Source organism: Tamandua tetradactyla, chromosome 18 (assembly GCF_023851605.1).
Source record: "Tamandua tetradactyla isolate mTamTet1 chromosome 18, mTamTet1.pri, whole genome shotgun sequence".
Taxonomy (NCBI): Eukaryota; Metazoa; Chordata; class Mammalia; order Pilosa; family Myrmecophagidae; genus Tamandua; species Tamandua tetradactyla.
The window spans coordinates 5,640,263-5,662,174 of NC_135344.1; the positions used below are offsets into that span (position 1 = coordinate 5,640,263).

Here is a 21,912-nt window from a genome sequence, read left to right on the forward strand (position 1 = left end):
TATAACTGCCCCCATTCATTCTATCTATCTCCTACAGCAAAAAATTAGCTCTTCTCCTTATTGCATGTAGCACCCCTCAAATATTTCAGGTGACCTTTTATGCTTCAGACTAAACACTTTCCTTTAGTCTAAACACTCCTAGAACTCCTTCTACCCTCTGTCATCTGACAGTTTCCACTCTTCACTACTCTGCTACCAAGAACCCCATAACCCCATGTACCAGTTACTGCTACGCGGCTCATTTGGCAAATAATCCCACATCACCTCATGACACCTCCACCACACGCCTGCATGACCACTGACCCTCTGGGACCAGAGGGGACCTGCTGCTTTGCTGCACATCTAAGCCCAACATCACGCTGTCCTCAATTAGTAAATACAGCTTTACTGTGTTCTTACTGCCGCCAGAGTCCCACTGAACTAAGAGTAAGCAACCTACACAGAAAACACATGGTCTAATTAGCATTCTGAATGCATTTAAACAGAAGCATCAAGAATGATAAAAGCTGGATAGAGTTCCAGGAAGATGGAAAAATAGGATGTCAGGTTCACTCCCGCTCCAAGGAACAGCTAGGGAAGGGAGGGAAAGTGACTGGGATGATGAGTCCAGGAAGATGGAAAAATAGGATGTCAAGTTCACCTCTGCTCCAAGGAACAGCTAGAGAAGGGAGGGAAGGTGACTGGGATGATGAGTCCAGGAAGATGGAAAAATAGGATGTCAAGTTCACCCCCGCTCCAAGGAACAGCTAGGGAAGGGAGGGGAAGTGCCTGGGATGACGAGTCCAGGGTCTAGTGACCTGGAGGGTCTTTACACCACACAGGGAGGCCCTGGTTGGAAAAGCCAAAGAACCGAGACGCAGAGAACCACAGATCGTCCAGCTGGTGCAAACAGCCTAATATGCCCCTTTCCAAATGGAGGCCCAGAGCCCTAGGAAGTCAGCCAAGTCGCTTTCCTTGAATGCGCTACCCTCACGTGTGCGCGACTCACCCCATGCTCCCTGAACCACGTCACCCACTCTCCCACCACACTCCAAGCAACTCCACCCCAACCACCAACCTGCAGATGCACACGCCTGCGCCAACCCGACCCACCTCTCCCACACAAGCACACAGTCTTGCCCTGCTCTTCCTGAGACCCACCCACCCGTGCCCAGTCCCTTGACCCCCACCTCCTCCCTTAACACTAAGCGGTCAAGGGTGCATCTGGGCTGCAGGCGCACACCTTCATACCCAGGCTATACCAGCCCCCAACCCATTCATTCATGCAAACCACACCCCACATCCCCCCCACACCAAAGCTCTACACAGGTGTGTATCACCATATGGCCCTCCCAGATAGCTTACATGTACACATGCACCCATGTCACACCACCTCCCCAGCTCTGGGCAAGCACTGACCTGTGGTTCCAGGCCACACCTATTCCCATGCTCCAGGAGCAGTCTGGGCCGGCTGCCCCTAAGCTCTGCTCATGCACACCCCAGGGCCCCACCCCCTAGATCAGTGCACACCAGGACCCTGACCCCCAGACTAGCACATACTCCCCACCCCGTGGTGCCCAACCATTTGTGCACTTACCTCAACCCCTACACCTAAACTCCCTGATTGCACACGTGCACACTTGCTCCCCACCAGGCACAAGCACCCTGCTCTCACACCTGGCAGGTGTGCATGCACGCGCCTGTGCTAGATAGTCCATGCCCCCGCACATGTGTGCATACCTGCCTCAACCACCCACAGCTGCACACCCATACAAGGGCCCTGCCACCCACCATCACCTGTCCCTGACCCAAGTCCTGAAAACCCCATAACCTGTGGTCTGGTTGTACACGTTTACATATTGGCATCCCGGGTTCCCTAGACTTCTCCCCCTGTGCCAGGATACACCCACACTCTGCCCCTGCTGTGCCCCAACCTCCGTGGAGCCTAGTCTACACCCTGACACCCACAACCACCAGGCTCCACATGCTCACCTACATCCTGCCTGCACACCAGGCCCCAGGCATCCACACAGACCCCCACATCCGCCTCCGGCCACCATACCTCTCTGTCCCACACGCTGCTACCGACTCCAAGGCTTACCTGAGTTGCCCCCTGCCCCCATGGTCCCCATGTTTCACAGCCCCATGCCCTGCACAACACGCTCACAGGTACCAGCATAGCGTCCCCCACCTGTGCCTATACCTGAGCTGCAGCCCATCACCGCACTGTTGTGCCCCACCCCACACTCCCACCCTACTCCAAACTCATCCCTCAAATACAAAGCTTTAGACTACTGAAGGAAATCAACTTCCAAAGAACCCGATCAAGATATTTACATGTCTCAAAGGCAAAAGAGGATCACCAAACATATCAAGATGCAGACAAATACTGCTCAGTCTAATGACCAAATGAAAACACTGGAGGAGACACAGACTTTGGAACAATTAATCAAAGATGTTCATATAAATAAAAAGATGTTCTATTAAATAAAATCAGTGGGATGTCTAATGACATAAAGGAATTCAAGAAGACACTAGAAGAGCATAAAGAGGAATCTGAAAGAATAAACAGAAAAACAGCAGATATAGAAATTAAAGATGCTGTAGACCAAATTAAAAATATACTAAATGACAAACAGGAGATTTAAAGAGGCAGAAGAAAGACAAAGCAAACTAGAGGTAAGGACAAATGATTTCAAACACTCAAAAGAGCAAATGGCAAAAAAGATGGAAAAATCTGAATTGGATCTCAGGGAAGCAATGAACAAAAAGTGCAAAAATGTAAGAATTGTTGGAGTCTCAGAAGAAGAAAAGAGTAAAAGGCTAGGAAGAGGAGTTGAGGATATAATTGGGGAAAGCTTCCCAACCCTTATAAAGGATATAAATATACAAGTCAAAGAAGCTCAACAAACTCCAAATAGAATAAATACAAATAGTCCTTCCCCAAGACACATACTAAACAGTCTGTCAAACGCTGAAGACAAAAAGAAAATCCTAAAAGCAGCAGGAGAAAAACAATTTACTACATAGAAGGGAAATCACATAAGACTGAGCTCAAACTATCAAACTACTCAACTAGCACCATGGAGGTGAGAAGGCAGCGGTATGATATATTTAAGATCCTGAAGGAGAAAGACTTCTAGCCATGGATTCTATACCCAGCCAAATTGTCCATCAATACTGAGGGAGACTCAGGTACCATTACCTAAGTCAAAACTGTGATCTGCTACATGTAGAATCATGTGTAAAATGATTAACAGGGCCTGACATAATAAATAAATATTTGCTTTATAATTAAAAAAAAACTGAGGGAGAGATTAAAATTTTCACAGACAAACAAATGCTGAAAGAATTTCACAAGAGACTGGTCCTACAAGAAATACTAAAAGGAGTTCTGCTGGCTGAAAAAATAAAACAAAGACAGGAGAGGAAGGTCTGGAAGAGAGCACAGAATTGAAGAGTACCAGTAAGGGTAACTTAAAGGATAAAAAGAGAAAGAGAGAAAAGAATATACAGATCTGACAATTAAAATCCAAAGGATTAAATGGTGGATTCAAGAAATGCCTTTACAGTAATAACTTTGAAATGTTAGCGGACTAAACTTACCAGTTAAAAGATACACATTGGCAGAATGGATTAAGGAATATAATGAGCTATATGCTGCATACAAGAGACTAATCTTAGACACAAGGATGCAAATAGACTGAAAGCGAAAGGATGGAAAAAGATGTTCCACACAAGCTGTAACCAAACTAAAGCTGGAGTAAATATACTAATATTGGACAAAACAGACTTTAAATATAAAGACATTATAAGAGACAAAGAAGGACATTAAAAGGGGTAATTCACTAAGAAGAAATAGCAATCATCAATGTTTATGCTCCCAATCAAGGAGCTCCAAAGTACATAAGACAGACATGACAACACTGAAGGGAGCAATAGATGTTTCAAACAATAATAGTAGGAGACTTCAATACACCACTCTCCTCTATAGACAGAACAACCAGACAGAGGATCAACAAGGAAATAGAGAAGTTAAACAACTTGATAAATGAATTAGACCTAAAAGACAAATATGGATCATTATACCATCAAACACCAGGATATACATTCTTCTCTAATGCTCATGGAATATTCTCCAGAACAGATCATACATTGGGGCACAAAACTGGTCTTTATAAACTTAAAACATTGATATTAATGACAGCTCTTTCTCTGATCACCTTGGAATAAAACTAGGAATCAATAATCACCAAGGAATGAGAACTTTCACAAATACATGGAGATTAAACAACTCACTCTTAAACAACCAGTGGTTGTGTTTCTTCTTTCAAAGAAGAAAGTGCTAGAGAAATTGGTAGCTATTTGGAGAAAAATGAAAATGAGTATACACGCTATCAGAACTTATAGGATGTGGCAAAGGCTGTGCTGGGAGGGAAATTTAGTACCCTCAATGCCTATATTAAAAAAGAAGAAAGAACAAAAATTGAGGAATTAACTGCTCACGTGGAGGAACGTGAGAAAGAATAGCAAACTAACCCCAAAGGAAACAGAAGAAGATAAATAACAATGATTAAAGCAGAGTTAAATGAATGGGGAAACAAAAGAACAATAGGAAGAATCAATAAAACCAAAAGTTGGTTCTTTGAGAAAAATCAATAAAATCAATGGCCACTAGCAAGGCTGACAAACAAAAAAAGAGAGAGGATACAAACAGAAATGGGGGGGGGGGGTTCATTACCACAGACCCTGAAGAAATTTTTAAAAATTCATTAGAGGATATAATGAACAACTATACGCCAACAAACTAGACAACTCACATGAAATGGACACATTCCTGGAGCTACATGAACAAGCTATGCTAACTCAAGAAGAAATAGAAGATCTCAACAAACCAATCAAAAATAAAGAGATTCAATCAGTGTAGCTTCACGGGAATTTTATCAAACATTCCAAAAAGAACTAGCACCAATCCTGCTGAAACTTTTCCAAAAAAATGAGGAAAAAGGAACATTACCTAACTCGTTTTATGAAGCTAACATCACTTGAATATGAAAACTGGATAAAGATGTTATAAGAAAGGAAAACTACAGGCCAATCTCCCTAATGAACATAGATGCAAAAATTCTCAACAAAATATTAGCAAATTGCATCCAACAACACATTAAAAGAATTATACACCACGACTAAGTGCAGATTATAACAGGAATGCAAGGATGATTCAAAAGAAGAAAAGCAATTAACATAACACAGCATATTAACAAATTGAGAGGGAAAAATCACATGATAATCTTGACTGATGCTGAAAAAGCACTTGATAAAATTCAATATCATTTATGATAGAAACAGTTCAAAAGGTAGGAATCAAAGGTAGCTTCCTCAATATGATAAAGGGCATACATGACAACCCAATGGTCAGCATCATACTCAATGGAGAGAGACTTGAAGCTTTCCTCCTAAAATTGGGAAGGGGACAAGGAGGCCCTCTGTCACCACTATTATTCAACACTGTACTAGAAGTTCTAGCTAGAGTAATCAGGCAGGAAAAAGAAAGAAAAGGCATTCACTTTGGAAAGGAAGAAGTAAAACTTTCATTATTTGCAGATGACATGATACTATACTTGGAAAATCCTGAAAAATCTCTAACAAAGTTACATGCACTAATCAATACAGCAAGGTGGCGGTATATAAAATTAATGTGTAAAAATCAGTAACATTTCTATACACAAAACAATGACCTAACTGGGGAGTCAATTAAGAAAAAAATTCCATTCAAAATAGCAACTAAAAGAATCAAGTACCTAGGATGAACTTAACTAGGAACATAAAGGACTTATGCACAGAAAACTATGTAACATTGCTAAAAGAAATAAAAGAAGATCTAAATAGGTGGAAAGACATCTCCTGCTCATGGATAGGAAGGTTAAATATAGTTAAGATGTCAATTCTACCCAAAATGATCTTCAGACTCAATGCAGTACCAATCAAAATTCCAACAACCTACTTTGAAGACTTGGAAAAGCTAGTTAACAAATTCATCTGGAAGGGAAAGAGACCCTGAATAGCTAAAAAGCATTCTACAAGAGAAGAACAAAGTGGGAAGATTAACACTTCCTCATTTTTAAACTTATAAAGTCACACTGGTCAAAACAGCACGGTACTGGCACAAAGAAGTACTGACCAATGGAATCAAATTGAGAGTGCAAAAATAGAGCATCAAATCTATGCTCAACAGATTTTTGACAAGGCTCCCAAATTCACTGAACTGGGACAAAATAATTTTTTCAATAAATGGGCATGGGAGAACTGGATATCAACAGCCAAAGAATGAAACAGGACCTTTACCTTACACCCTATACAAACATTAACTGAAAGGAGATCAAACAGCTAAATGTAAGAACTAGCACCATAGGCTTCTAGAAGAAAATGTAGGGAAACATCTTTAAGACTTAATAATAGGAGTTACCTACCTAAACTTTACACTCAAAGCACAGCCAACAAAAGAAAAAACAGGCAAATGGGAACTCCTGAAAATCAAAGGCTTTTGCACTCAGACGACTTTGTCAAAAAGCTGAAGAGGCAGCCAAACCAATGGGAGAAAATATTTGGAAATCACACATCAAAGGTCTGATATCCTCAAACATAAAGAAATCATACAACTCAACAACAAAAGAACCAACAACTCAATTACAGAATGGGCTAAAGACGTGAATAGTCATTTTTCTGAAGAACAAATACAGATAGCTAAAAAGCACGTAAAGAGATGCTCATTTTCATGAGCTGTAAGGGAAATTCAGATAAAGACTACTACCTCACATCTATAAGGATGGTTGCTACTAAACAGGACACTATAAATGTTGGAGAGGATGTGGAGAAGTTGGGGCACTTATGCACGGCTGGAGGGAATGTATAATGGTATAGCTGCTATGGAAGACGGTTCCGCGGTTCCTTAGAAAACTAAATATCAAGTTGCCCTATGACCCAACAATAGCACAACTTGGTATATACCCAGAACAGCCGAAAGCACTGACACAAACAGACATTTGCACACTGATGTTCACAGCAGCATTATTCACAATCACCAAAAGTGCCCATCAACAGGCAAATGGATTAACAAAATGTGGTCTAACATATGATGGAATATTATGCAGCAATAAGATGAAATGATGTCCTAAAACACATGACAAGATGGATGAGCCTTGAGGACATATGCTGAGTGAAATCAGCCAGACACAAATGGATAGATACTGAATGACTCCACTTTTATGACCATCGTAAAAGTAGAATCAGAGGCTTATACTATAGAACATAGGGGATCGAGAGATACATGGCAGCTAGAAACGGTGAATGGTGAGCTAATGAGGTTGAACTCAAATGTAAGGGAATAGTCAGAAGAGAAGGCGGTTCACTAGTGGGTCTATAAGTAACATGACCATATTGAAGGTGAACATGATGGAAAGTGGTTGTATAGACCCATGTGTCCCACTGATTAATACTACAAATATCAATATGTTCTGGCATGAACTACTGCAAAGGTATGAATCTTGTACAAAGAGTAGGTAAGTTCAGGGGTTAGGGCAAGAACTTCTATCGCATGCTATGGGTATGTTTAACAGGAAAACATCAACAGTACCACAGCAACATCAGCGTAAATAATGGGGGAGGGATCATGATGATGAACATGCAACTATGTGATGATACTGTGAATTGCTGAGTGTATGTGTTGGGAATGTTTGTGCTTCTTGTAATTTTTTTTTTTAATTAATAAAAAATAAAAATAAAAAAATAAAAAAAATAATGGGGGGAAGGACAAAAGTTAAGGGGAGGTTTAGATTTTCTGTTTGGTGAGGGTATATTTCTGGTTATTTTTCTCTTGGGAACAATGAATTTATCTAAAATTGAGAGGGTTGATGGGCTGTGGACTTGAGACATTATACATGATGCCTAATTAATGGAGATAGCTGAAGTACAAACTGAGAATTAGATTGGTCAACTACGGTGTATACATATGATTGAACATTGTGCTGCTATGAAAAGTAATAAAACTGTGAGGCATGCAACATTGTGAATGAAGCTTTGGGATATTTGGTAAGACAAAATAAGCCAGAAACAAGAGCAATTATTGTATGGTCTCATTTAGAAAACGCTTATAAGAAAATGGGCCTAGACTGTAAGCTCTTATAGCAGGCACATTAGTCCACATGGTAACTATTATTTCTAGATTTTGAGAGTCTGCTTTATATATTTATAACTGGTATCTAGAGATAAAAGCAAAGCTAATCAGATAGGGATTAAGGTAATTCAGGATACAGGGGTAATGAAGACATTGTCTATATTTTAGAACCTCATCTACTCTCTGAGACCAAAGAAGAAAGGTTTGTTTTATCCAGGACCTAAATTTTCTATAGCACATAATCCAACTCAAACTGTCTGGAGAGATCATTTAAGCAATCCAAACACAGAGCCAGAATATATTAAGCACATAATCATAAAGAATTGACAAAAGCCCCAGAAAGATGGGAGAAAAATTATGGAGCTATTAAACTCTATCACCAGGTAAACATCTAAAACTGTGTCAAATATTAAGGGCACCCCAACTAATAGGCCAAGGCCTTGATCTTGAGGCTTGCTCTTGTGAAGCTTATGCATGTAGCGAAAAAGCTTAGCCTACCTATAGGCATGCTTAAGAGTTCTTCTGGCAGACTCTTTTGTTGCTCAGATGTGGCCTCACTCTTTCTAAGCCCAACTCTGCAAGTGAACTCATTGCCCACCCCTTTACGTGGGACACAAAATCCAGGGGTGAAAATCTCCCTGGTGGCATGGTAGATGACTCCCAGGGATGAGACTGGCCCTGGCACTGTGAGATCAACAATGCCATCCTGACCAAAAGGGTTGAAAAAGAAGTGTAAGAAATAGGTATCAGTTGCTGAAAGAGTTCAAAAAGAGTCAAGAGGCTACTCTGGAGGTCACTCTTATGCAAGCTTCAGTTAGACATTGTTACCCATCATAACTTGCCAAACCCCAACCAAAACCATTCCAGCCAATCTTAAGAACACCTAGGGTGATATATAAGATTCTACAAAAGTTCTATTCACTAGGGTAACTTTTCAGAAACCTCTAACCTCCAGATGGTTCCCTGGACAAGATAAGTCCTGAAACCTAGAAGAGCCAGCCTCTTCAGAACATCAACAGTTCCATCCCCCTATCCCATATTATCGATAGCCCTTTCCAACATGAAAACATTATAATGGGCATAGTCCTAATACCCCTAAAGAATGGGAGAAAGACCAAAGGTCATGGTGGAGTTATACAGAGAAAGTATGATTTAACAAATGAGTATGATTGCTGAATTATTATACAGATATTTTAGTCTCCAGTATCTTAGAGCAGCTAGAAATAAAAACTATAACTAATTGTTGCAATGTGCTTTGAAATTCATTGCTTTTTTGGTATATTTTATTTTTCACAAAAAAGAAGAAAAAAAGTCGATTGTGATGATTAAAAAATATACATTCCTTCTAGCCTCCAATGTTATGGAGTAGCTAGAAGGAAAAATTTGAGATGATGGAATGGTAGCCCATGAGAAACTTGAGATCTGTTCTATAACTACTAGTTGAAGAGTACTTTGAAAGTTATTGTTTCTTTCTTTCTTTACTTTGTATATATGTTATATTAGATGATAAAAAAGTTTTTTTAAAAAAAGAATGATACAAGCTAATAACCATATACTAAGTGATGACTAACCATAAAAATAGAATCAGATTTAGGCAGTTGCTTCTCTTGGTGCAATGTGAATTATTACAGGAATACACAGAATCTATTTTCAGAGCAGACAACCTGAGAAAAATGTCAGCAATGTCTTACCTTACTAAGTCACTGGGCTTTTTAAAGCTTTTGGGACAATAGGTACAACAGTTGGCATACTTTGGCTCTGCTTCCAGTTCAGCTTGTTTATCTTTCATCTCACTAATACGGTCCTTTTCTGCTGCAGACTGGACAAGAACTTTTTCTGATACTGTAGCACTTTCCCTTGGCCTAATTTTGGCTAATTCTGCTGTTTCTTCCTCTGTAAAAGTAATGACCTCAGGACGGGATTTTCTAGATGCATTTCTTTCAGAATTTTCTTCCTCTTCGTCCATGCATATATCTAAATAAAACATGAAAAGGATCAAAATTCTAAGAACAGTGTTAAATTTTAACAGAACAGGTAAATACAAACTAAGTATGAAAGGTTGATGTTAGTAACTCAACTAAGATATATTTAGGATGGTAAAGAGTTCTTTTTACACTACTACTCAGTTAAGAAATTAGGCAGGATCACTGGGAATAGATGTGCATGCTGACTGATGAGGGGTCTTCGGGCTGACCACAGGCACGAGAAAGATACGACTAGTGAAGATCGACTCTCCTAGCGTGAGTCACGATCCTTAGTGAGTAGTACTTAATTATAACGTCGTCCCTTCCTCCATCACTCTAAAATGGACAACACACTAATGCAAGGGCACTAGGGTGGTACATGGGAACTTTGTATTTTATGAATGATTAATCTGTCAACTATGACTTCTTTGAAACAAAGAGATCTACTTTTATCGATTAATGTGTGTTCAATGGAGAGCTGTGGAACTGTGAGTCTCCATACAAACTACCAATATTCATTAATCCAGGTAATTCATTTATCAAAATAGGGAAAAAGTTAATTATTATCCAATAATGAAGACCAGCAGCCCATGAGAGAGACTATTTTTGATTAATTAGTAAATAGCCCTGAATTAAAGAATTATTATATGGGAGAAAAAAGAACTTACATACATACAAACACATATGTTTATTTTCTCAGTAAAAACAAGAATAAGCTGCTATTAAAATGTAACAGAGAAGATAAAAAAAACTTAGCTGGAAGAGAGAGGACACTTACACAGATAACTAAAAAGTTTTTAAAAATTCAACAGAAGTAAATAGCAAAAGGAAAAGTCACTGAAACCAAATTTGTGCAGTTCTGACACATGCTACAGCACGAATCATCCCTGAGGATGCCATGTGAGTGAAAACAGCCAGACACAAAGGGACAAGTATTCTAAGACCACCCTTACATGAAATAACAAGAGTGTGCAATCCATTGAGACAGAAAGTAGGCTGCAGGTTACCATGGAGCGGCGGAGGGAGACACAGCGGGTTAATGGATAATGCATGCATGGTTTCTTTTTGGGGAAATGGTAAAGTTCTGGCAGTAGATGGTAGTGGGGTAGTGGGACAGTGGGACAGTGGGAACACGATTAACCTCCCTGAAATGGTACACTTGGGAGGGGTTGAGATGGGAAAGTTTATGTTGCGTATATGTTCACAATTAAGGGGGACATAGAGTGACTCCAGAAGCAACGGCAACGAAGAACAAACCATGACTCGGAACTGATACTGGAGGAGGAAAGCCCCCAAAGGACAGACAAAGGTGTGTACAAATAATATTGATTAAAAGAAGCTAAAAGTCTATGCAACAGCATCATATTTCAGAATATAAAATGCATATATTCTTAAGCCTGTAGCTTCAAGTCTAGGAATTTACTAAAAATAAATCAGTCCTCTGATAAGTACAAAAAGTATCACCACAAAATAACAACGTTAGAGTTACTGACTTCCTCAGCATGAGACTTGGGCAAATTTACTGGTCTAATTTTAGTAGGTTCATGTACAAAAGGAGATTAATCTCTCAAACTTTATAGTTAAATGAAATAATATAAATGAATAGTACAGATTTTGGCAAGTATTTAATTAGTCTATTAATGCTAGCTCTTGTTATTACAATGAAGGACTCTAAATTCCCACCAACAGGAAATCAGAGGATTAATATGGTAACATCTCCGAGCAAGGAGCACTACACCATTGGTGCCTACTGACATCAAACATATGCACAATGAACTTAAGTGAAGGGAACAATATTAATAACACGATTTCACATTTTGGTAAGACCATGAAACCCTTCCTGCATGTGGTGTTGCCACGGAAGGAAGCTTATGTTTTCGGGTGTGGTGAGCAGGAAGAGTAGACGCTTTCTTCTTTGTGCAACTCTGATTCTTTTTTTCAAAGAGCATATATTGCTTTCATAAGAAGAAGATGAAACACATTTTAAAAAATTCTAAATGTTGTGTTTCTTTTCTTTTTTTTAATTAATAAAAAAATAAATAAATAATAGGGGGAACAAATGTTAAAAATAAATTTAGTTTGAAGGGCTAGTGGTAAATGAAAGCGAGGGGTAAGGGGTATGGCATGTATAATCTTTTTTTTTCTGTTATCGTTTTATTTCTTTCTCTGTTGTCTTTTTTATTTTTTTCTAAATCGATGCAAATGTTCTAGAAATGATGAATATGCAACTATGTGATGATATTAAGAATTACTGATTGTATATGTAGAATGGAATGATATCTTAATGTTTTGTTTGTTAATTTTTTTAATTAATAAAAAAATTTTAAAAAAAAGAATCACAAAAAAAGAGCACCACGTTACTTATTATGCTTATTTTATGAGGCATAAGCCTATATATCAGTTACTAGTTCTCTAATAAATATTCTTTGAAATACCAAGTAAACACATAGCAGAAAGTCATTCAAGACATCTCAGACTCATTACTGTGGCTTAAACACAGGAAAGCTTTTCACTGCTAAAAATACATGATTTCTTCATTTCATTTCAATAACGTAATTTTTACTTCAAAGTTGTCTTTTATAAATTCATTTTCAAGAATTCTAAAATAAATGGAATTAAAACAAAATGTATATAGCATTTTAGAAGTAAAAATATGTGTTTGTGTTTCAAAAAAAAAAAATACGATTGCTGAATCATTAAATTGATATTTCGTTTAGTCTTGAGTATCTTAGAGCAGCTAGAAGTAAAAATCTAAAATTGTGGAATTGTAACCTGTGGCAAACTCTGAAATCTGTTCTACAACTAATTGTTGTACTGTGCTTTGAAATTTACTGCTTTTTTGTATATATGTTATTTTCCACAAAAAAGTTTATTGTGATGATAAAAAATATATATTTATTCCTTCTGGCCTCCTATGCTCAGGAGAAGCTAGAAGTAAAAATCTGAGATGATGGTATGGTAGCCCATGAAAAACTCTGGGATCTGTCCTGTAACTACGTGTTGAAGAGTGCTTTGAAAACGATTGCTTTTTTTTTCTTTGCTTAGTATATATGTTATATTATACAATAAAAAGGGTTTTAAAAATAAAAAAATAATAAAATAAATTCAGGGGGCTGCTGAGCTTTAGCTGTGCAGAGCCAAAATGAACTCTACGAAGTGATTTGCAGATGAATTTCCTACCACGTTAGCACGGTTTAATAAACCTTAAACCGGCATTACCTCCTCCTCCCGCCTCCCCGGGGGCTGGCACAGCAGACGGCACTGCCTGGTGTCTCTTCATGTGCTTCTTGCAGTGGACGGTGGTCCGGAAGCTCTCCTCGCAGAAGGGGCACTTGTAAGGCCGCATGCCCACGTGAGTTGCCATGTGCCGGGTGCGGCTGCCGTTGGTAGTGAAAGAGGCATTGCAGAGGCCACAGCTAAAGGCTTTTACTCCTGCACCACGGACACAAGGCAAACAGAGGCAAGAGAGCCCCATTTCAATACCTGAATTCACAAGTACTCTCCAGCAAAGACATGTTCAATAAACTACAAAACAAAAGACTGCTTAATGGCTTAATGGCTATAGTCCCCTATTTTTAGGAACTGAATTATTTTAAGAACAGGGAAACTGGCATGGCTTGTCTTAGCACATTCTCTAGCAAAATTAACTGTCTGTAACAAGAGTGCTCTCAAAATAAGGGTCAAGTCTTCCCTGCCCATCGGTCTTTTCTTTAAACTGGCAAAATGTTTGTGGATTCTACATCAGAAATGTTTTTCGCAAATCCATTTTTTTTTTCATTATTTACACATCAAATGATGTAGTTAAGGCTCTTAGGACCAGTCCAAAAAGGCTCTCTACAGCTTTATCTTTGAGAAAAGCCCTACAGAGAAGGTCCTCTTTCCTCTGGAACAAGAACTAGGCTACTTCTTCCTGGCCCTGTCATAGGGGCCATCGCTGACTTAATAAAGCACAAAGCTATCTTCTTTGTAAAAGTTGTACATGTTTCTCGCTCTCTCCTTAGCATGGCCTTCAAAGCACCACACTGGCTTCAAAGCACCACACTGGCTGCCCTCTGCCCACCCCGCCACCACCAACCAAAGGACTGGTCCATAAAACCTTTATTTCCTTGTTTTTAGGCAGTACCAATCTATTTTCAAGTAAACATTTATATAGATATTTATAAACATCCTAAATATACTGAAAATGCTACTATTAACATACTAAATATATTGAAAAAATTAAAAATATATTTAATTGTAAGCAAATAAGGATCAAGTATTCAGACTATATACAAGTCAATAATAAGATCACCTAATTTTAAAAGAACATATGGATTTAAATAGACATTTTTCAATAAACATGTGACACCTAACGAATTCCTATGAAAAAACAAAGAGCACCAAGATAGTAATTACATAATTATAAGACACAAAAGATGTGACTATTTCTTCTCCTTTCTTTTCTTAACTAACTTAAGAAGCCATTAGATAAGGCGATATGTATGTAATGCTAGGGGTGGGCCAGTCCCACACACGGAAATACACTATATGTGCCACTAACAACCCAACAGGAGGCAGGGGTTGGAACAGGAAATGACAGCAGATGTTAACGTGAATCTCCAGTAATAAATGAAGAGAACGATAAGAAAACTAACAAAATAAACAATAACAATAATAGCACAAAAAAGAAAAGAGGAGACATAGCTATACTGGAGAAACTTTCTACAACTCAATGGAATTAATTGCTATACATCTGAAGTACATTCTGATAACTTAGGATGTATATGGTAAGCTCTAGAGCAACCATCAAATGAAAAATACAGTAAATAAATTATTAAAGGAATTTAAATGTTATGTTAGAAAATTATTAACAGTACAAAAGAAAGCAGCAAAGGAAAAACAGAGGAATAAAAAAGATTCGAGACATATAGAAAACAAGAAGGAAAATGGGAGATGGAAATCTAATTTTCTCAATGATAATATGAATGGACTGAAAGCAATCCAATCAAATGACAGAGAACGTCAGTCTGGATAAAAACGCAAGAAACAACTAACTATACATGGTCTAATGTAAGAGACACATGCTTGAGATTCAAAGATATGAATACATTGAAGACAAAGTGATGGACAAAGAAGCAGCACACAAAAAGCGAGAGTCAGAAAGCTGGACTGCCTGTGTTAACATCAGGCACATGCCACCATCTTGCACACAGAAAATTCTAAGCAATCTACTAAGAAACTCAGAACTAAAAAAAAGAGTTCAACAATGTCACCAGTTAAATGATCAAGATGCAGAAAACAACTTATTTCTATATACTAGCAATGAACAATTGAAATGGAAATGAAATAAGCAATTCCATTTACCACAGCATCCAAAAGAATAAACCCTAGGGAATAAATTTAAAAAAGAAACACAAAACTCACACGCTGAAAATGACAAAACCTAGTTGGAAGAAATTAAAGAAGATCTAAACCATGGAAAGACTTCCTGTGTTTGTGGATCAGAAGACTTAATATTGTAAAGGTGGCAATTCCCCCCAAATGGATCCACAGAGCCAACACAATCCCTACTGAAATCCCTGCTGTTTATCCCGTCCCAACCCTGAAACTGACACGCTGATGCTAACATTCACATGGAAATGCAAGGACCCAGGAAAGCCAGAACACTCTCCCATAGGGAGAACCAAGTGACAGGACTCACACTTCCCCATTTCAAAACTTACTAATCAAGGCAGTGTGGTCCTGGCAAAAGGACAGACTGACAGACCAATGGAACAGAACTGACAGTCCAGAATGCAACCTTCACACGTATGGTCAACTGATTTCTGACACTGGTGTCAAAACAAGTCAGTGGGAAAAAAACACTATTTTCAAGACACAGTACGGGGACAACTGACTAATCATATCCAAAGAATAAAGGTGGACCACTAGTTTTTCTTTATGGACACCACAAAGAAAATTAAACTTAATGTGGATCACAGACCTAAATATAAGAGTTAAAACCATGAAACTCTTAGAAGAAAACATAGGCGTAAACCTTCACGACCTTGCCATGAGACAAAGTCTTCTTAGATATGATAACAAAAGCACAAGCAACCAAAGAAAATACTGATAAATAGGACTTCATCAAAGGTTAAAAGTATTGTACTTCAAAAGATACCATCAATAAAGGGCAAAGACATTTGACAGAAATGGGAGCACTATCTGCATATTATTTAAATGATAAGAGACTTATATCTTGAATCTATAAAGAATTCTTACAACTCATTAATAAAAAGACAACTCGATTTTTAAAATGGGCAGAGGATCTAACAGATACCTACTCCAAGAAGATACAAAAATGGATGATAAGTACCTGAAAAGAGGCTCAACTCGTAAGTCATCAGGGTAATGAAAATCTAAACCACAAAGAAATCACATATCACACCCACTAGGGTGGCTATAATAAAAAACTAAGATAATCCCAAGCATGCAGAGAAACTGGAACCCTCCTATATCACATACACTGGTGGGAATATAAAATGGTACAGCCACTTTGGAAACAGTCTGGCAGCAACTCCAAAGGTTAAGCATGGTTACCATATGATCCAGTAATTATGCATATACCCCAAAGAACTAAAAACAGGTGCTCACATAAAAACACACAAGTGTTCATAGTAGCATTATTCCTAATAGGTAAAAAATAGTAACTTCCCAATATCTACCAATGTTGAATGGATAAATTTAAAATTCTGGTCCAACCGTACAATGCACCATCCAGCCACGAAAGGCAGGGCAGTTCTGATCCATGCCAGGACACAGATGATGCCTAACAATGCTATGCTGAGTGAAAGAAGCCAGTCGCAAAATACCAAAGAGCATAAGATTTCATTATATGAAGTGCCCAGAATACGCTAATCTACAAATTGATTAACAGCTGCCAGGGCTGGAGGCACTGGGGGGGAACAGGAGCGCTGATGGGTACAAGGTTTCTTTTTTGGGTAATGAAGTGTTCTAAAATAATTAGATTGTGATGAGGGTGCACAACTCTGTGAAAATACAAAAACCATTGACTTGTACTTTAAATGCACAATCTCAAGGTGCAAAGCAGGTGATTACCTGTGTGCGTCTTCTCATGGGACTTCAGAACCCCTGAGGAAACAAACCCACGCCCACAGAGCTTGCACTTATAGGGCTTCTCACCAGTGTGCGACCGGACGTGCTGCTTCAAGTGGCTGGATTTCTTAAAACCTTTGTTGCAATAGTCACATCTATAAACACAATATGAAGAGTTCCGTCTATATTAACTTAGATCATAAATACAAGGATAACATCTGAGAAGAGGGAAAAAAGCAAGCAAACTTCAATAATGATCATTACTCAACAATTAAGCATAACTGTTACAAAAACTAGGTATGCTTTCCAACATTTAAAAAAGTGTGCATATTAGTAATACTAATTTGTTAAATCAAATTATGCTGAGTATCTGCAGTCTTAAATATATTCTATTAGTTCAACATTAACAAATGCTGTAATAACTCCTGAGCAGGCACAACACTGATTAATTAGAAACTTTCTGTAAACGTAACAAGAAGAAAACGTATTATGTGTTTTCTTTACTAAGTCATACATCACTCCGAAGTCTTCCATTATCCAGGGTCGGTATCACCACCTGCGTCTGCTCAACAAGTGGACACGTCAACTCATATTTTGAATAATACATAAACATGTGGTATCATTTTCTCCAAGTTGTAATTGAATACATTTAAATTACTTTATAGTTGAAAATAATCGTAAATTTCAAAATGACTATTCAAGTATTAAAAATTTTAAAAAGAAGATTTATAAAGCTTATTCCATCAGTATCTCCTTATTTTTACAATCTCCAAGCTTTAGCCTCTGGTGGCAAATCAGTCACTCCCTCAACTATAATCTCTGCATCTAGACCAGATGGTTGCACGTAGGCAACTAGACTAACTGCTGACTAACTTGCAGATACATTTGAAATTTCACTCTAATTGTATAAATGTAGTTTAATGAGCTCTCTATTAGAAATATAAAAGCAAACCAACTAAACTCAACATGTGATTTTAGAAAGATAATCCATGCATGAAATTGGGATTGATTCTGGCCTACAGCGGTAGAAAATTCAGTTGCAGAACTGAATACCATTAAATCATTTCAAGTTTACTGGGAAAAGGATCTCTAATAAGGAAAACAAACTTTTCAAAGTAGGTACACATTTATTAACCAACAACAACCACGAGCAACAAAAGCCCCTGGCAGTCCTAGGGAGAAAGTGTCTATTCTCAGAGCATCACTGGACCCACACGACTTCCTGCTCGGCTCAGCCAAACCAACTGGCCTCCCTCCTGCCAACTCTCCCCACACAAGGACCACACTCTGTCCACAAGGTGATGCCTGCTTTCCCCCTCAAACACTCCTCTGCCTGCACAAATGCTGGTGGCATCAGTATCTCTTCCACCCTGCTTCATCTTTTTCCATGGCTCATGCTGACATGCGACTTAACTATGTAGCCAACTTACTGTCTCTTCCTACTAGAATATAAACACCATGAAGGCTGGGATTTTTTTTCTGTTTTGTTCTCCAATATAACCCTGGAGCTTGGCACATAACAGGACCTTACGTGTTGAATGAACGAGTGAACGAATGAATGATGCAAAGCTAGAAGTCCAGTAATGCTAGATCAGAGTCACCAAGGAATCATGAGAAAACATTAGATCAATCCCATGTAAAAATACCTGTGCAAAATCCCAAACTAAACATTGTAAACAGATTATTTGTGGAATAAATGTAAAAATGAACAAACTACCAGGAAGGTCTCCAGAATCCAAAGGCCATCTATGCACACACCCCAAGGATCCACAGGTCCTCAAATAAAAACTACCTCTCTACTATATTTTTGAATTTGCACATTCAGGAAGCTCTCAGAATACTACCTCTCCAAGACTAAAGAACCTAATGCATAAGACTACCTTCATGGAACTTAAGATCTAGTATGAAAACAAATCTCATGTAAATGAAACAAAGGAGTTACTCAGCCTTTCAAAAATCATGTGCTTAATACTATTTAAAAAACTGCTATCCATTTCCAAAAATCTTAAGACCATTCATTTGAGGTAAGGTACATCATCTTTTTTTTTTTTTTTTGCATGGGCAGGCACCAGGAATCGAACCCGGGTCTCCAGCATGGCAGGCGAGAACTCTGCCACTGAGCCACTGTTGCACCACCTGCTCATCATTTTTAAGGCTGACTATAATGAGACTTATTTTTGTGCTGAATGGCTCTGGAAAAAATTTAAGAGTTTAGAAAGCATTTAAGAAAATAACAAAAATATTAAAATAGTATAAGGCCAAGATTATTTCTATAAAGACAAAAAGCATTATTCTTATTACACAGACACTCGCATTTGCTTTCCTAACACTATATTCACTCCATCCCCTGTAAACGTTTGGCTGTGGCTAGAGCTGGGGCAGCTCTTTGCCTTACTTGTTCCCTCGTGAACACCAAGCACCTGGAATCGCACATGCACACCGAAGACGCTCCATACAAACATGTTGCTGAAGGATGAAAAAATAAATGAACTCTGCGGCCATGTAGACCCTTTGCATATCAACTGTTTTTAAATAAAGCATATATGGAGTCCTAGACAAAAAGGCACAATACAAATACGTTACTTCTGAAAGTGTGATTATAAGGAATCAATAGTGGTGACAGGAAGCTACGGACAACCAGTGCTAACGCACTAAGACCACCACTTTCAAACCTTGGCCTGCCCCCCTGTCAGTGGTGCATTCTAGCAAATTATCCTCTGTCTTGAATCCTTCATCTGTAAGAGCGGATAAAGTGTACCTCTTCCAGGGAGCTTTGGAGGAAATGAATTACAGAGCAAACAGAATAGAGAAAGGCATACAATCAGCACTCGGCTGTGCTGTGCTGCGCTACCACAGACTCAGCCGCGTGCAGATGGCGACCTGTAAGAGCGCCGGCTCTGCTCCCCGCCCTCCTCCAGGAACTGAGGCCGCTGAGTCTGCAGCTCCAGCTCCTCCGGGGATGACTCTTGAATCAAACGAGTTGTCTGAAATCACAAAACAAGGATAAAGCAAACTATGTGAATATCTATAAACAAATCCAAAACAAAACAAACTCAAAAACAAGAACAGCTAACAACTGAAGGTACGAACCTCCATCTATACAAACTTAAGGGGCAAACTTAAACACTCCATTGCCATCATTCGTGCTAGAGCAATAACAGAAGTCATTTCCACAGATTTTACTAAGTTTTACTTTTATTAACACACATTAATATAAAGAAGACTCAACCATGAAATTCAACTTTCCACATTCTTTATACATCTTAAGCGACTGCCCCTTCATCTGCTCTACTGTTCACTGACAGGGAATTTCTAAAAGTCCTAGTCTCTCACAACGCAGTCTTCTTTCTTGTCCTAGTGCCATGGGAGGAGAGCGAGAAGACACTCTCCACCCCTGGGGAGAGGTCCAGGCTGGACCGGGTGAAGCCACACTCAGAACGGGCAGGGCAGCCCAGGACAGAACTTTACAGCCACAGAGGAGACGCCACGTGCCTGCAGGGCCAGCCTGCACAGTCTGATTCAGAGGCTCAGGGTAAAGGGGAAGCTAGTGGCATGGCACATCCTCCACTCTGGGCACTCAGCGCCTGCCCCTCAAGTGCCTAAGAATCTCTAAACACCTCCCTGCAGGATCCAGGCCTAGCACTCTGACGAAGCTACCAACACTGGCCTTTAAAAGGAGATAAAAATTGATTGGCCATTCATTTTCAACAATACTGAAAATTTCCAAAAATGGAAAAAACAAAATCAAAAACTTAAATGTTTGCAGCTAAGGGATACAATTTTTAAATGATGCCTTATTTAAATATCTACTTTTAATATGTTAACATGCATTTTATTTTCATGGCAACTTATTTCCTTAAGATTCCTCTAACAAAAATCCTTAAGCCCAAAGCAACATATTATTCTTTGGATTCATTACACAGTAACGCTAGTCCCGGCTTTTAAACCAAGAAGGTAAAACCACTTGAAGATAATGAAATCTTTAAGTCAAAGTAAAGTGTTTTACAGAAAAAGACAGCCCTGGATGCAATACATTTACATTTTCACAGGTGAGGCGACAACCTCCAGTTACAAGAAGTGAGCATGCCCTGTTAAGTAAACAAATTTTAATAATTACAGGAAAGACTGAAACAGCATAAACACTCACTACGCCAATCGTGTCTGAGTTGGGAACCTCAAGTAAGCTCTGCTGGTGGAAGCTGGTGGAAAGAGCCTGCGACTCGAGTGTGCTGGAATCCTGTAGCTGCTGGACCGGTGGAAACTGGCTCTGTTGACTGTATGTTTCTGTCACTGCAAAACCTGAAATAAGTTAAAAATTTTGTGTTCTATGAGAAAATGTTAGAGATAAACAAAAAAGCAGACAACAGTTGGCTTTATACACACACAAAAAAAAAATCCAAAAAGATCAGACATTTCTACTTTCTGAATTAGAATCAGAATTAGTTTTTAATTATGGGACCTAAAATGATTTGCCCAGTGGCCGAGGCTGCAATTCACATCTATCCTTGCAGTGCAGGCTCACAGAGGAGCCACACACACACAGACACCTTCACTTGGCTAGAAAGCTACGTGTAGAAGAGTCCAAAACTCTTTCCAGAAAATCTGAGCAGGCCATGAAATAGTATCTATGTAACACTAAAAATAAAATAAAATAAAAAGATAAAGTAACACATATAAAACCATATTTGGTTTGAAAACATACATTTTGGTAAGGCCTTAAAA

The 21,912-nt window shown here is 38.8% G+C and overlaps 1 protein-coding gene across 9 annotated transcripts in view; it reads right to left on the reverse strand.

The window, feature by feature from the left end:
- Positions 1–21,912, reverse strand: part of ZNF236 (zinc finger protein 236) — a 190,625-nt gene that overhangs the window by 66,205 nt on the left and 102,508 nt on the right. For 7 of the 9 annotated variants that reach the window (XM_077135198.1, XM_077135203.1, XM_077135202.1 and 4 more), the window contains 5 exons: positions 21,338–21,489; positions 20,071–20,174; positions 17,194–17,345; positions 13,336–13,548; positions 9,844–10,126 (listed from right to left, as the gene is read on the reverse strand). In XM_077135198.1, the coding sequence (XP_076991313.1) occupies positions 9,844–10,126; positions 13,336–13,548; positions 17,194–17,345; positions 20,071–20,174; positions 21,338–21,489 (904 nt within the window). The remainder of the gene's footprint in view (positions 1–9,843; positions 10,127–13,335; positions 13,549–17,193; positions 17,346–20,070; positions 20,175–21,337; positions 21,490–21,912) is intronic. The other 2 variants (XM_077135205.1, XM_077135204.1) reach the window with 2 other exon arrangements.